This window comes from Triturus cristatus, chromosome 3_1 (genome assembly GCF_964204655.1).
Source record: "Triturus cristatus chromosome 3_1, aTriCri1.1, whole genome shotgun sequence".
Classification (NCBI taxonomy): domain Eukaryota; kingdom Metazoa; phylum Chordata; class Amphibia; order Caudata; family Salamandridae; genus Triturus; species Triturus cristatus.
Window position 1 is genome coordinate 520,322,743 of NC_140583.1, and position 17,499 is coordinate 520,340,241.

At 42.2% G+C, this 17,499-nt stretch overlaps 1 protein-coding gene across 3 annotated transcripts in view; it reads left to right on the top strand.

The window, feature by feature from the left end:
- The window catches only part of FANCI (FA complementation group I), a 556,119-nt gene that overhangs the window by 315,767 nt on the left and 222,853 nt on the right, over positions 1–17,499 (top strand). For all 3 annotated transcript variants that reach the window (XM_085644440.1, XM_085644438.1, XM_085644439.1), the window contains exons 27-29: positions 2,597–2,713; positions 14,053–14,104; positions 16,961–17,088. In XM_085644440.1, coding sequence (XP_085500566.1) covers positions 2,597–2,713; positions 14,053–14,104; positions 16,961–17,088 — 297 coding nt within the window. The remainder of the gene's footprint in view (positions 1–2,596; positions 2,714–14,052; positions 14,105–16,960; positions 17,089–17,499) is intronic.

A 17,499-nucleotide genomic window follows, 5' to 3' on the forward strand; every position in this document is an offset into this window, starting at 1 on the left:
TAATGTTTATGTGCTGTTTCAGAGAACTCTTTTACCGGTTTCCGATGTGCCACACACTAAAGCGTGTCCTGATCTATAATTTGGAACCTCCAGAAGCAGGAGGGGTCATCGGGGCCCCGATAGGCAGCAGGTTACGTGCCATCTACAAGAGGCAAGCATGACACCTACAGGTGGTCTCGCTGAAGTATAGAAGGGGATTCAGTGTCAATGTGTAAGAGAAACTGCAACACAGAAAACAATTTGTGTGAACAAACGCATTAAAGAATGGGCCACAATACATAACATACTAGCCTGAGTACATATATGCGTGGAACACATTAAGGTAAAGTCAATATACACAGGGGCAGAGGGTCTCATGAGTTCATATGGGTAGAAGGAGGCCAGTATCCACCAGCTGTACAATGACAATTGTATGGGGAAAGCATGATGAAGGAGCCCAGAAACACCACTCCAGGAAAGCCCACAGGGATATATTCAAATACTTCAAGCAATGGATAAATATCCACAAGATATAATTATAATTAATATCAAAACCTACATGTAATATACATCTGAAGAAGCAGGGTAAACAACATACATCACGCCTATGCAAGACGAAGAACCCGTCTTCCCATGGAGAGATATAGGGAATAGACATGCATATACAGGCCCACAGGCATTACCTGCAGTTCACTGTAGGCCAGCAGCATTTCCAGTTCGCTGTTCTCTCCTTTGGCCTAACCAGTGCACCTCGGGTGTTCACGAAAGTGATATAGCAGTGATTGGAACCCCTGACCTCCTCAGATGTACTGCAGTCTTCTCCTACCTCGACGACTGGCTGTAAAAGGCGGGTTAGTCTCAGGCAGTCGTCGGCCACCTTCAGACTATGGCAAACCTTCTGCATTTTCTGGGATTTACTATCAACATGCCAAAGCCACACTAGACTCCTAGATGCTCCCTTTCACTGGAATCATTCTGGACATGGTGTAGTTCCACGCTTACCCTCCGTAGCAGGGAGTCTTGGACTATCGTACTATAATCGCAATATTTCAGACTCAGTATTGGTTCTCAGTGAGAGCGTCTCTGAGATTGCTGGGTCTGTTAGTCTCCTGCATTGTACTGGTGAAACAGGCCAGATAACACGTGCAGGCTTTGCAGTGGGACATGAAGTGCCAGTGGCACAGCACCCGGGGATTCTATCCGACCTGGTGCAGATCTTGGGGAGACTACAAAAGATTTGCATAGGTGGTTGACAAGGTGAAATTGTATCAGTAGCAGTGGCTTTCCTCCCATTCATCAGGGGAAGGTTGGTTCAGGTGTTCACGGACAACACTCCAGCAATGTCGTATTGAAACAAACAAGGTGAAGTGGGGTTGTGGGTCCTGGCGGGATATCTGAATGCCAAGGCAGACCAATTCAACCATCAGGTACCTCGCAGAGCATGAGTGGCATTTGCATCCTGAGGTGGCGCAAGGTCTCTTCCAAAAATGGGGAGAGCCTTGGCTCGATCTGTTCGCCACTGCCAAGAACGTGCAATGTCAGCAGTTTTGTGCACTGAAGCTTCAAAAGCGGCTCTTACTAGATGACACGATCCGCATGGACTGGGACACACAACAAACTTTCTTCTTCGCTAACACTTGCAATTTCTCAGCAAGGTCTCTGCAAGATAGCATAAGGACAATCTATAGTCCTCTCGCACATATATCACAATATCCTGCAAGTTTGATAACATGTTCCTGAATGACTGAATTTCCTTTAAAATGCCAATACGTCATCAATTTTCCTCAAATTCTACAAATTACGCTAGAAACCTTTCCTCTCTGGCAGCATCCACAAAATGTAGGGCAATTCTTTTTCCTTTGTACATTATCAGCACAATAAGATTAAAACATTTCAGCAAGCCGCCTTCTGCTTCTGTCTGGAAATGCTGAATAGTGCTAGGCTTCTAGACTTCTTCAACACCTATCAATGATTCCACTCTGAACTATCTTACCAGCATGATGGTATTCTGAGTACGGTGTAATCCTCTCTCCACCAGTCTGTCTTTATCTGTTCTCTTTCAATTTAACATATACTAATCATTTTCATCTCATTAATCTGTGTTTGAAGCCACACACTATGCTGATGTTCTCTTGCTGGCTGTTTATTCTCATTTGTTGCTTACAGTAATCCATTACAATTGCTGCTAGGTTTACATACCCCTTAACAACTGGATGAATTCACCTTTGTTTGCACCAGCCATTAATTCACAGATTTTGAGCCAAGGTGTCTTTAATGTGGCAATGCACTCCAAATTGAGCTTTTTTCAGGGAATAATAGGCAAGCGAATACTAGTGGAGGGAAAGGGCAGCTTGAATGCTAAGCTGTCCTAGCAGCCTGGACCGTGCAACTCCCTTGCTCTGTGATGTAACTCGTTCTGCTCAAGTTCACCACAGACTGTGTTTTTTTTTCACTTTCTAATCACTTGCTTTAGGAAGGTTGTAAAATCTGTTTATTTAAAAAACAAAATTCATTATAAAAGTTCTTGTTGTGTTTGTTATTCCAGAGACTAACCAATTCTTTCCTTGTTTATTGAGACTTTAATATGGAATTAATATTTATAATTTTCCTCCTTAAGAGATCCCTTGTGAACCAGCTCAGCAGTTCAGAAGATGATTTCAACAGCAAGGAAGCTCTTTTACTGATCAACATATTGTCTACGTTGTCACGGCTGCTAGAACCTTCATCGGCACAGGTAGAGAGTGTAACTTTGCAGATAGTTTTTGCCAAAAATGACTCGGAATGAAGCAGTGATGATGCAGTTTTCTGAAAAGAGTTGAAATTTGGGTAAAGCTGTAGGTAAATGTGTGTTGAAGAAAAGTAAATTCACACCTACCCATACAGATGCTTACCATTATTATACAGTGATAGTTTATATTCTGCATTTGATATTCTTGTTGATCAAAATGTTTGACCTTGATATTCTTATATACAATATTCAGTGGTGTAGTTTTCAGTAAAACACACTTGCCAGTGCCTAGTTTGGTTAATTGATAGAAAATGTTGCTTTACAGGCAAGAGTTATGCTAGCTGATTGTTAAAAATGAAACTGAAATTTTGTGGAATTAAAATGTGTTGTGATTCTGCACATGAACGGAAATACGTGGCTGTTTATGTATCCGAGTACAAGTAAGTTACCTTACAATATTTCCTGTTCTTAAGGAAGCATTTAACAAAAAAATCTGCAATATCTGAAACATCAATATCTACTCCTCAGTTCCTCATAATAGGGGACTTTACAATAACATCTCTGGTGTAAAGTTTGTTGGGGATTACTATTCTTTACAGCAGTATTTGGATGGGTAATTTTAGGTTTAGGTGGGTTTTCACCATACAAAAATAATCCTTATAAGATGCATTATATTTAGTTAAGAAATTATGCACAATTTATCACATTTTAAAATCTCGAGCAGCAAAACTTACTGTGATTTTCATTGTTGTTGTTTCAAATACTCTTGGATACAGTAAAAATATAGACACAACTTCATATATCTATAATGCTTAATCTCATAAAATATATCACTCTGATGTTTAAAATATGTATGAATATCACATTTGAAGGCGTGTCTTTTTTGCGAAGAAAACTTTCATTTGTAATTTAAGTATGCCTTTATTTGTACAAAAATATGAACCGTTCCTTCCTTAGCATATTTGTTATGCCCTCTTTCAGAACGAATTCTCTAGTTTAAAGAAAATATGCAGTAATGACTATACTAGCAATAGCCATTTGCATCACACACACTGTGTGGAGTTGTTACTTGGTATAAAATATTGCAGAAGAAAGTGAGGTAGCCTACTGGGATTCATCTTCTGTCCTTCAGGTTTAAAGCAGCTCCACAGTTGGAGATTTAAACATGCTTCAAAGTCAAATCCAGGAGTTCCAGTGGGCGTTCATTTTGATAAGAGTGAGAGAGTAGTTGAAGAAGTGGAATCAATTAAGAGGGGGAGGGTACATTCCAATGAACAACATAAAAGAGCATAGGCGGACCTGCTGCTGAGGGTAAGTCCTTGTGCGTTTGTGTTATACAGCGGACTTCCTAGTCATGGGTTAAAGTGAGGTAGAAGATAGTTTGGGGAGGGAAAATGGAAGTGGAAAAAGAATAACCGTAAAGAAAAAAGCCAAGCTCCTGGAGTTTGAGAAATGTAATGATTGGATCCAGCTGGTTGAAACTAAGATTAAATAATAATGATATGGCTTTTGATCTATCCTAGCACCTTTTTGTCTACATTTGAATTTCTAGTATGCTAATATTTTTCAAGGTAGAAATAGTGCGAGCAGGATAGATGTCCAAAACAATGGAGTCAAGGCAAACATTAGAAGCGGTAGCAAGTATTATTCAACATTAAGCCATCAATCACCTGAATTTTCAAATAGGTGAGAGGCCCACATCACTTCCAAGCAAGTCTAAAATGTGGGTATCATTGTTTTCCAAGAACTTCATGCCAACCTACCTTTCATATTACATCATATTATCACGCAAGTTTTACTTACTTGACATTGCTGTATAAAGGAGAACTAGGATGTTATTTAAAATATGCTGTATGTGATCACCGGCCGTAAATGGCCAGATGTCCCATGTCTACTTCACTTGTTTTGCCTCATCTTATTTAGAGGTGAGCGAGCTGCCTTGTTTCAAACAAGATATCAGCTGGTTACACTGCCAGAAAACGTAAGCTGCTGGCCCATCCTCCTCCACAAGGAAACTAGAATAAGAATGCCCTAAGGCCCACTGTAGTTAGCACATTTAAACCATGCAAAAAGAACAATTAATGGACCGAATTCACCATAGTACAGAGATCTGGGCCTAAATCCATCGTTTCTGTTCCCCAAGCCTTTCCAGTTTAAACCCAGCCATATGCAAATCAGTCTTCACCCTGCTCCCCATGGGAACAATCCAGCCGGAACTCCCTGGACCGAAAACAAGCATCCTAGAACCAGTTTCGGGGTATCAACCCATATCAACTAGGCTAGCTTCCAGTGGCATGGAAAGCAAGGGGCCCATGTCTGGACATACCAGTCCCACTTGAGGTCACTAATGCAAAAAGAACAATATACTGAACAATGTCAAACATTCACCCCAGTACAGAGGTCTTGGCCTGAATCCATCTTTTTTTGCTCCCCATGCCATTCCAGTTTAAACCCAGCCATATGCAAATCAGTCTTGACCCTGCCCCCAATGAGAACAGTCCAGCCTGAACTGCCAAGCGATGTCCTCCCGGGACCGGAAATATCGTTGAGATTGGTTCCAGTTCAAAGGTTGGTCTTGCTCCTTTTCCTGATCCAGAAGTCACAGGAGTCGATCCCGAGGTCGATTGTTGTGGCACTCCTAATCTTCGGGTATGTAAAAATAAAAAAAAACATAAATCCCAGTGGGACTCTGCTCCTTCCCACAACTCTTGTACTCCTGAGATGTCCAAAGGTGTCACCATACCTCTTGTTCATGCTCCCGACGTCGGTCGACTTTGGAGCCAATCCCACAACTTATCTCAACTCAAAGTTTCCACAGCTTCGAAACCGAGGCAGATCTAAGTGATCCGCGAGACCATGCTTCCAGTGTTAGGATCCTTTCTGACTCTCTGGCATGCCTGCAGGCTCCATGGAGCTGAGAGGCCTTCCATCTGGGATTCCACCAGCGGGTTCGTGCTCGGTGCCAATTGGACGCTCCAAATCCACTACTGGACCTTCTCTCAGCTCCTTTAGCAACTCCATCTCCACTATCCACGCGAGTTTCCAGAGTATCAAAGCGGATGCAGACTACATCGTAGCTGGAAGACAAGGTGCCCATTGTGCTCTGCGACTCAGTGCCGCCACGGTATGGCCTGAGACTGCGCTTGATTTCCATTGAACCAAAACCTCTACTGCTTGATTCCATACCTCCACAAGGGAAATTCCATACATTACATTTCTTGTTTAGTACGGACTCTGACAATGATTATGATGCAGGTAATTAAATTGGACAACTCTACCATGACTAGAATTGGTATGTGCCTTCCAGGAGTCTAGTGGCCTTTTCTCCACTCCGGATTCTGGCATTCTCACACCCTCGGGTCCTACAACTGAAGAGAGTACTTACTTTGCAATGGTCATGCGGAGGGTGTCCAAAAGTTCTCCACCTCCTCATGTTAGAGGTCAAAACCAATGTCCTGACTGAAGTGTTTCAGCTGAGGTAAACCTCTGCTAGCCCTACTACCTTTTAACAAGTCACTCACTGATAGATAGTCTCAAGGGGCCTGAGCCAATTCTTGCTCTGGCCCCACAGTAAATTGCCAAATTGCGAGAAGTCACCAACCTGCTGCGGGCGACTCCGCATTTTTGATTCAGCACCCTTCTCCTGAGAGCTTAGTGGTTTAGACATCTACCAGTCGGACAAGCCCAAATGCTTTCCTGACTATTGCCATGCTCTCCTGACTATTCTCATGCTCTTTGAAATTTGGTGGCTCAAGTCCTCCCAGGTGTCTTGAAAGTCCTCTGACCTGCCCTAGCCCATGCTATACAGGACGGTTGTGACCCGGTCAAGTTCACAATTGTGGCCTAGATACCCCAGATTCCTTCGTGTGAGCTATCGGCACCTATTGATCCATTTTTCTCCACGCCTGGCTTGTGAGCGTGTTCTTCTCAACATCTGCTTCCGGAAGTACGAATTCGGAATGCTCAATCTGACTCAGGTATTGTCTGCCCTTGACCCTGAAGACTGGATGGTGGATCTCTTGGGCCCCTACTTCCATATCCCTGTCCTGCAGACCCACTGGCCTGCAGTTTACAGTGGGACAGGGACTTTTTCAGTTTGTGGTGCTCCCCTATGGTCTCACCTGTGACCCTTGTGTGTTCACAAAAGTGATCGCCGTGGTAGCAACACTAGGTTAGGGGTTCCAGTCTTCACCTACCTTGATGACTGTTTGTTGAAGGAGGTTCTCCCAGATGACGGCGAACCTCCTTTCACTATCAGTGTGCCTGACTCATTCTCAGATGATCTTCATCTGAGTCATTCTGGGCACAGTTCGTGCCTACCCCCCCCCCCCCCCCCCCACCCCACCCCCAGTAAGGAGAGTCCAGGATATTCAGGCTATGATCCTGATATTTCCGCCTCTGTCCCGGATTTCAGGGAGTTTGACTCTGAGGCTGCTCTGATTAATGGTCTCCTGCATCCTGCTGGTCAATCATTTCAGGTGGCATATGTGGACCCTGGGATCTGTCTCAGTGGGCCCAATATCAAGGGAACCTCTGCGACCACGTGCACATTTTGGAGGAAACAACAGAAGACCTGCAGTGGTGGCCCCTGGAAAGTGATTGGGTCAGTGGTGACCCCTCTGGCTTTCCATCTCCGATCTGATGGTGTTGATGGATGCATTACTCCTGAGTTGGCGGCGACCACCTGAGAGAAGTGGATATCGGAATCCTCTGGTCTTCAGCGAAGTCCTGGCTCCATATGAACCTTCTGGAGAGGAGGGGCCCATCCGCTTGACATTGTAAGCCTTCCTTCTCTCCATCAAGGAGAGGCTGGTACAGGTGCTTGCAAACAACATCATCACCATGTGGTACTGCAATAAACATCTGGAAATGGCTGAACCATCTGACAGGACCCACGAATGCTAGGATAGTCAAATTCAGCCATCAACACTTAGTGGAGCATGACAGTCCCACCCGGAGTTGCCGCAAGATCTTTTCCACGAATGTGGGAGAGTCTTGGCTCCAACTATTCGCCACTGCCAAGAATGCGCACCATCATCAGCTCTGCATGTTGGAATTTACAAGTCGTCTATGTTCTGCCTAAGGTGGGACTCTTGTATGCCTTCTTGCCAATACCTCTCCTGCCCAGAGTTCTGAAGAAGATCAGGAGCAACCAGGCCCAAGTCATCATGGTGGCTCTGGATCGGGCATGGAGAGTATAGTATCCAGAGCTCCTGGGCACAATCATCTTTCCTCCAATCAGATTGCACCTCCGGGAGGATCTACTGTTGTAGCAATGAGGCAAGAATTGGCACCCAGGCGTTCGCAATCTCCACATTCATGCTTGGAGATTGAGCGGCGACAGCTGAACACCTTTGACCTCCCTCCGGAGTGGTTGATTTCATCTTGGTAGCCAAGCATCCCTCGAAAAAAAAGAAACTGTATATGCCTGTTGTTGGGAGAAATTTGTGGCGTACAGTGGATAGACCCTGTCCATGCAAAGTTTCTGACGTTTTGTTGTTGTTTTGTCCCTCCCCCGGCAAGGCATTGCTCTGAGCACAGTTAAAGGGTACCTCTTGGATCTGTTGGCATTTTTACGGTTGGGGGACCAGCCCTCATTATTGAAGTCACCTGTTACGATGGATTTTTTTTTAAGGCCTGCAAAATCTGTTTCTCCCCTTTCTTATGCCACAGTGGGGCCTTGACTTGGTCCCTTAGATATTTAATGTGCACTCTAGTGAGCCTCAAGGCCTCTGTGTCAACCCATTCTGCACCACCTTCCCAGGCAAACTGGTTCTGGGACGTGAGCATCCTTCCTTTCAAAAGTTATGATGCTGTTCCAACCAACCACACTTCCAGTGTTCTATGTCAGCCTCACCCCTCTAAGAAGTAGAGACTCCATTGCCTGGACCATAACAGAGCTGTAAGCTTTTACATTGATCATACATGAAAACACTGGATGGACGATCAGCTCTTTGTGGGCTTCACTGGAGCGATAAAAGGCAAACCCATACAGCAAAGTACCATTTACTGCTGGATCGTGCTCTGCATTAAGACAGTCTGTATCCTAAGGAGTGGGAGTGAGCCAGGGGAGTCGCATGATGTCCCCCCTCAAAAGTGCACGGTCATGCGTGGACTGTGTAGCCTGTGTAACATGGCGCATGCCACACGATGCATGTACGTGCTGGAGGCGCTATCACGGCAGCCATCTGCTTTTTAGACTCTCCTATGAGCCAAACTTTCCTGCCACCGTGACACTGCTGCAGCACCAGCCCTGGATTACTGTTGTAATCTGGCGGGTGGAAATGCGACTGCTTGGCGGTCTGGACCGCCATGGCGACAGTCCAGCGGGAAGTCTGCCAAACTCTAAATCAGGCCCATAGTTAATCAGACCACAGGCAAGACTGAGACACCTACATTTTAATGCCAGCACAACCATTTGAGGTGCTATTTCAGTTTCTGCAGACAGATATTTTTTTATAATGTAATCCTTATTTGACTCGTAAGCATTCTTGAGATTGTTTAGAATATATTTCCAGCCTTCGCTCTTCAATTGGTTGGTGCCCTCCAGCAAGAACATAAATGAGGTTAAAAATTAAGACTTTGATTCATCCTAGCTAGATTGTTATCAACCCTATGGTTTGACTTGACAGCCATGTGATATGATGGGTGTCTCTGAAATGGTTTGCTGGCGCTGAAGTCAACATGTTGATGCTACATAAGCTCCGCAAATAAAGAAAAGATACAGACTCTTCCCCCTGTCTTTTTACGTATGACTGTTTTTCCGCTTCCTTTACAAGAAGTTTTTTTTTAATGTAATATATGTATTAATTATAATATATCAGAAGGAGATGCATGAACTAATATTCTATATTCTGTTTCTTAGTATTTCTAATTTGAATGCCAATATGTTACTAGGGTTGAAGACTTCTTGGTCTTTTTAAAGAACCTACTCCCAATTGTTGGGGTCAACAAACTTGTTCTCATTCTGTGAGGAGGTGGTAGTAGTATTGTGTCTTCTTAATTGAATTGCACATGAAAGCATAAAATGAATCTTTCCCTCCTCTTAAAGTGATACATTGTGGGGTTCATCAACAGCTCATGGATCCAAGCTAACTCTACTGGGGATAAAGAAACCACAATTTTAGTGGTCTTGTAAATTTCTCTGACACCATCTTATTTCCAAATACAATCACAAATTGACTCTGGGGCAAAGCTAGTGCCCAACTAATCACCAGGCTATTGTTGATATCAATGGTCAGGTCGATATAGCAATATTAGCTATAGAACAGTCCACCGCTCTCGGCATTGGCTTAGACAAGGTTGAGGAGTTACATAATTCTCTCTTTTGTACAATTAAAAAGTATTTCCTCAAACCTCTGAAAAACAAAGGTAATAGACCCTTTAAGCCTGCCAAGTGGTATAATGAGCAGTGTAGGGATGCACAAATAGCCCTAAGAAAAGCTATTAAGGGGGGGCAATCTGTGCTAACCCAAGCTGCCAGAAAGAACTATAAAATTTGTATATCTAAGGCTAAAAAAGCTTGGGACGAACAGCACTGGTCCGAGTTAAAGGCAGCTAGCGATAGCAGGGATTCCCGGTTATTCTGGCACATCGTTAGGTGGGGAAAATCGGGTTTTCCCGAGCCCCATCATAACAATGTGCCTGAGGAAGAATGGATAAAATTCTTCAAAAACCAGTATGCTGCACCTAATAATGATAATTTGGCCCAGGAAACTAGTGTAGATCTCCCCAAAGCAAACCTCTTTGGAATAGCCGAAATTTTGCTGGCCTTGAATACGGTTGCTCGTGGGCGTGCCCCCGGTCTGGATGGTGTGCCAGCTGATCTATTTATAAACGATAAAGAGCGCTGGAGTCAGTATATCCACTTTCTTATTAATGCTATTGCTTTGGGTGCAGCAGTACCAAAATCTTGGCAGGGTGCAGTAATCATTCCTGTCTTTAAGAAAGGTGATCGATCCTTGCCGGGTAATTATAGGGCAATAAGTCTTATAGACACCATTCAAAAGTTTGTGGGACGTGTAATCGTCAATAGGCTCCTGGATTGGGCGGAAGAGATTAATGCTCTTTCACCATTTCAGGCTGGCTTTCGACGATCTACAAGTACGGTGGATCAGGTTTTCCGTTTTCCGTTGCTACAATGGAAGACGGTTGTGCTGGGTAAAGGAAGCCTGTATGCGGCCTTTGTCGACCTACGGGCCGCTTTCGACCTTGTCCCTCGATCCAAGTTATGGTCAGTTCTTAAGAAGCAGGGTCTCCCTAGCGACCTATTATCTTTAATAATGAGGTTACACGAATCCAACTACGCTAGAATTCAGTGGGGGGGATTGGGCTCGGTAACCTCGGACTTCCCGGTTGAGAGGGGAGTCCGACAGGGATGTTCAATGGCTCCCGTTCTTTTCACCTTATATATTAATGATGTTGTCGCCCGCATGACGTCTGCACAAGTAGACGCACCCCTTTTAGCTGGGATTAAAACCCCTATTTTAATGTTTGCAGATGACACACTCATCCTATCTAAAACCCCAAGTGGATTACAGTCTGCCTTGTCTATTTTTGACCGTTTTTGTGGGGAGTATGGTCTAGAGGTTAATACTGCCAAAACAAAGCTTATGACCTTTAATCCCCACCGTAGCTTTAAATCTAAAATCATTTTAAATGACCGTCCGCTAGAAGTAGTGAATACCTTTACATATCTGGGCATGCACATATCTAGCAAGAAGAGCTGGCGGCATCATATTGACATTGCTACGTTGAGACACAGGCAATTGGCTGGTGCAATCTGCATAGAGCACAGAAAATCACTAACCAAACCTGTAAAACCTGCCTTACAGGTTTACGAGGCAAAAGCTCTAGGCTCTGCTCCTTACGGTGCGGAGCTCTGGGGCTTTGAAAAGGTTACTGCTCTTCAATCCTCAGAGAACACATTTCTTAGGGCAATAACAGGTGTTCCTAAAAGCACCCCACTGTTGCCTCTTAAATATGACCTGGGTAGAAAAGCAGTCTCAGATTTGATTCAACTTCGTCCGATCCTATACTGGCGTAGGTTATGGACGACTCCTGTGCTTTCCCACTATGCTGAGGGTTTCTTAGATATTATACGATCCGATGTGTCCCACAAAATAGGATGGTTAAAATCTTTGAGGACATCTTTGGTTGAGCTTGGTATGAGCACACTTTGGGACGATCCGGCGAGAGCCATTTTTCCATCCAAAAGCACTCTTAAGACCATTTATTGGGAGATGGTTGCCCATCGGTGTTGGAGCAACCCGGGTGCTGGCTCTATGACCGGAGAGTTCCTAGTGGCCAAGATGTATCCCTGTCTAGAACCATACTGGGACATCATAACGAAGCCCAGAGAAAGGAAGCTCCTTTTCCAATTGAGAGCAGGTGCTCTCCCCCTCAAATTTTTGTCATCTAAGTGGGCAGAGGGATCCTGTGATAGATGTCCTGCTTGTGGTACCAGTAAAGAAACCATCGGTCATTTTTTATTTGTTTGCAGGTTTTACGCGACCCCACGGCGTACCTGGCTATCCCCAATGTGTAAAAACCTGGGAACAGGCAGTGGTACCGTGGCCCTGCGTATCATATGCACTAGCACCTTGCCTTGGATCTCAGTAGCCACTGCTAAATATCTAGGATGGGCGTGGATGATTAGACAGAGATTGCTAGTTATTTGACTATTCTCTTGTTCTGGAAGAGACTGCTAGTCCTTCGACTATTCTCTCCCATGCTACTTCTTTTTCTTTCTTCTGCATTCAAAATTTTTAGACCTTGGTTTTTAATCCATTTCATCTAATCATTTTATCCTTTTAAAAGACTATCTACCGCTAATAGTACAGTATGTCTTATACAGGAAATAATTAAGTCAATAATTTGTAAAAGTATGCTTTGTATCTGTTGTCTTGATTGTAATTTAATTGTATTTTAATCCATTGTATGTAATTGTCAATGTAATTGTATTTTGCTTTTATGAATGAAATTCGAATAAAGCATATCTTGACTGACTGACTGAGACACCTACATTTTAATGCCAGCACAACCATTTGAGGTGCTGTTTCAGTTTCTGCAGACAGATATTTTTTTATAATGTAATCCTTATTTGACTCGTAAGCATTCTTGAGATTGTTTAGAATATATTTCCAGCCTTCGCTCTTCAATTGGTTGGTGCCCTCCAGCAAGAACATAAATGAGGTTAAAAATTAAGACTTTGATTCATCCTAGCTAGATTGTTATCAACCCTATGGTTTGACTTGACAGCCATGTGATATGATGGGTGTCTCTGAAATGGTTTGCTGGCGCTGAAGTCAACATGTTGATGCTACATAAGCTCCGCAAATAAAGAAAAGATACAGACTCTTCCCCCTGTCTTTTTACGTATGACTGTTTTTCCGCTTCCTTTACAAGAAGTTTTTTTTAATGTAATATATGTATTAATTATAATATATCAGAAGGAGATGCATGAACTAATATTCTATATTCTGTTTCTTAGTATTTCTAATTTGAATGCCAATATGTTACTAGGGTTCAAGACTTCTTGGTGTTTTTAAAGAACCTACTCCCAATTGTTGGGGTCAACAAACTTGTTCTCATTCTGTGAGGAGGTGGTAGTAGTATTATGTCTTCTTAATTGAATTGCACATGAAAGCATAAAATGAATCTTTCCCTCCTCTTAAAGTGATACATTGTGGGGTTCATCAACAGCTCATGGATCCAAGCTAACTCTACTGGGGATAAAGAAACCACAATTTTAGTGGTCTTGTAAATTTCTCTGACACCACCCTATTTCCAAATACAATCACAAATTGACTCTGGGGCAAAGCTAGTGCCCATCAGGTAAAAATCCTTTCCAAACCAAGAGCAGACCTAATATATTGAATTGAGTGCAGGCAGAATTCTTATGTTTTCCTCTTTCTAAGTACCCGATTAGATGCTGAACACCTTCTATGTGGTCTGCGGTCTCTCTTTAGGATAGGAATCCTGTTTCATCAGGTTTAATCACCTTGATCAAGATTTCAATCTTAGCCACTACGCTATAGAGGATCTTAATAGTGGCATTCAGAAGTGAGGTATAATAGCAGAGTGAGAGTGATAGCACTTGGTTTTGTAAGCATAGGGAAATTGTCACGTTTACTTAGATTGAAGGTAAGCATTGGTATCATATAAGGTACTTCTGTCGTAGTTTAATCCAGACTTTTCTTTTACCTAAAGGGTACAGCAGCTATCCTTTCGGAGGTTGTACCTTATGTTCTTACACGGGCAAACATACAATTGCTTTTGTTGTTGTGCTAAAAACAGTTTCTTTTAAGCTGCTTACGCGCGGATTTTGTCTTTTTCTATTTTAGTTTACACAAATGCTGTCATGGACAGTCAAGATTTGCAAGGAAAGCAATCTTGGTGAGCAAGATTTATTCACAGCAAGATTGAAACCTATTTATTGCACTTGATTTGTGGCACTTAAGAGACTATTTACTTATGCAAACGGGTATGCAATTAAATGTGTGTGAAAAATAGTTTATACTAGCTTGTAAGTCATCAATTTCGCTCTTTGTGAATGCTTGACCTCCTTGCCTAACGAGCAACTGTGCTTTTCCTTAAAGAATACAAAACAAATACAGTGATTTCGTAAGCAAAAACATGACACATATCCGTAGTATCTACACACTAAATAGCCCACTTACTGCCATTTATGAAAGGTGTCTGCACTCTAGATCGCCCATTTATTGCCATATATTAATAGGCTTCACCTCAGAGTGAAGTCTCAAAATAATGCGGGTATGCAGATTTTAAGTGTAACACCGACTTCTTAGTTTCTATGATTCCAATGAAAAACTCAGGATTATGTCACGCTCTGGAGGCCCTTGACTTAATCCAATTTTCTCACATCACATTGCTCAAACGTGTTGAATGATCAAAATGATGTTTCTTTTTCTATTTGGGGTTAATCAGTTTGATTTAATTGATGTGCTTTTGATTTGCAAAAGCTACTGGGGTAGCTAAAATACACCGATTTCATTTATTTGCTGAGCAGAAGAAAATATTATACTGTTAATGTTGCCTAGAAATAGAAACCTTCCTATGCCACTCTATCGACCAAATAGCCTCCTTGGCAGCCCTTTCCAAAGTAATATCACACAACAATCAAGGTACATACAGTTGCTAATAAAAGTCAGTCATGTGATCAGCCTTCTTTTTACCATCAGCGATTCCAAGCAAATATCAGAATGATTCCATGATCCAAAAGCAGCATGACTTCAAATCAGATGTGACCTTCACAAAACTCTACTCTACTTTGAACATGTTTGAGAAATGGGCAATGTTAAAAATGCTTACTTATGGTAGCAAACTGTAGTGACATTAATTCATTTCCTTCAGTTAAAATATTGGGAGAGTAAGTAATTAAAATTAAATTCTGTGTCTGCAAAATAAATCTTTTTAAAGTCAAAATTACTTTATTTCGGCTATCCAAGCCATAAAGGTTTGTACCACAATAAAAAAAAGCATACAATGAAATAATTGATTAAAAAAAGGTCAATTTAGCAATAAACTATAATAAATAGTTGAAACCAATTGACTTAAATATTTGCAAAATCACATCCCAAACCAATCTAAACCCCCAAAGGATCATACAATAAATCGCCAACCGTATCTAGACGGCTGGCCTCAATCGGTATCAAGAATAAAGTACAAAATTTGAATTATTTATTTTCAAGAAGCAGCCGTTCTCAAGTGTAGGGAGGAGGCCTTGCGCCGAACTTGCCACATAGCACCCACATATTTAGCCAATGCACAAGCATATAATGGTTGACAGTCAGTTTTTAATATGCGCAGTGCGGCAACATGACTACGTGTACCCAGCTGCCTACAAGGAGTTGACAGCCAGTTATGTAGAGCGCACATAGGCAAGACATACAAAGAGGACATGGGAGACAGTTTCCCTAGAAGCCTCACACATGGGGCAAACCATAAATTCTGATGCCACACATTTAAAAATAAAATATTTTACTGATAGAGCATTCAGTCTAAACTGGAAATACAGCTTTCTATCCAATGGTGATGTAATAATGTCCCAATACTTCTCATGAACACAGGACGAATATAAAATAAGGAACTCGCCAGCCTAGGTGGAACTGGCTACATTGTGGAATTCATCTACCAAGATATTTGCTCAGTAGAGTTTTTCAGGGTTTCCTTGGAAGGGATAACCTCCCACTGTGGATTCTCCCATAATTCCCCCCCAAGCCAATAGAAATTAATGACTGCTTGATGTTACTGAGCCAACTGATTTTGTGAAAATGATCTGAGACAATAACATCGTGGAGGCCAGAAGCATAAGCGCCTTCAGAATAGTAATGGGTGAAATCTACCTTTGCCCACAACCCTTTCTACGCCCATATCTGGACACATGAAAAATGGGAGTGCTTTGAGGGAGTAGGACAATAGATTTCTTGCATTTGTTCTCAGTCCGAATTAACTCATCAGAATATAGGGAACCCCCTAATTCAGCCTCATACTTTTTTCATATGTTTGAAAGTCTTAAAATCATTGGAATAAATCAATTCCATTACAGAGTTAGGTGAGGTGTTGGGCCAATGCCGATTGTTTTCCCCAATATATCATTAAATGACTCAGTTAGTATGGAGTTTTTAGGGCTACTGAAGCCTAAAAAGACCTAACATCACATCTTGTATCAACTATTGACCCACAAGTAAGTAAATTACAAACGTATTTTGTAAAAGGGGGTAGTCATTGAAACAATTCAGGAATCTTAACAGGTTCCTCCACTGGATGTGATATTTTAAATACATGAACACTGGATTGGCAATCTCTTGCAGTGTTGAGTCCTCACAATGATGATTGATTGTGGATTTCAAATACGTTGAGACCATGTTCACCCTGTGACACATGATTTCGGTCATTCATGGCTCATAAACACCAACACTTTACTATGGATATTTAAATTTAGTTTTTACATGACTGAGAGGAACTCAGGTTCATAACATACATCTTGAACCTCAAAAAGGTGAAGAACAGATCAAAATTAATCTTTTCTACATAATTTTATGATGAATTATCTTCAAAGTCACCTTTTTTATGTCTACATGTCGTGGAAATGCCTGTGCATCAACAGTGTCAGAGCGTTGTGTAAAGCTTTTCTGAAACAGTTTGTAAGTCAAGTGCAAGCGTTGAGAGTACTGTGCCGTTACCTATGTAATGCTAACTAGAAATCTATATGTGTTTGTCTTCCTTTAGAGGATATCCATTTCTGTAAAGGTATAATGAGTCTGATGTTCAGTCTGCATGTCCTCTTCAAGAGCCCAGTGACAGTGCTACGGGATTTCTCTCAAGACATTCACGGACATCTGGGAGACATTGACCAGGTTTGCAGTGCAAACTCTTCTGATATTAGCTCCAAAACATACCCAACTTCACTTTCCTTTCTTCTGTTTATGCTGAGATACAGAATGCATGAAAAACATGTTCAGTGAAGTAAAATGACTTGGCAGTCACAACACCATGTCAATAACAAGTTACACAGGGTGCTGTTCACCAAATGAAAGGCGCACCAATCACAATATAAATAAATCAAAATGTGAAGCTATGAATCTTTCCTAATACCCATCCTCCCGCACCCCAAACAAATGCAAGCACACAGTTGGCCTAGTGCATAGAGACTCCCTGTGTCTTTAATTTGCATTCCAGCATATTTTATTTTCAGAGTTGATCGCTAGTAGTTCTCACCCAGTTCCTTCACTTGCTTATGGTAATAGCACCAACTTGAAGTTGATAAC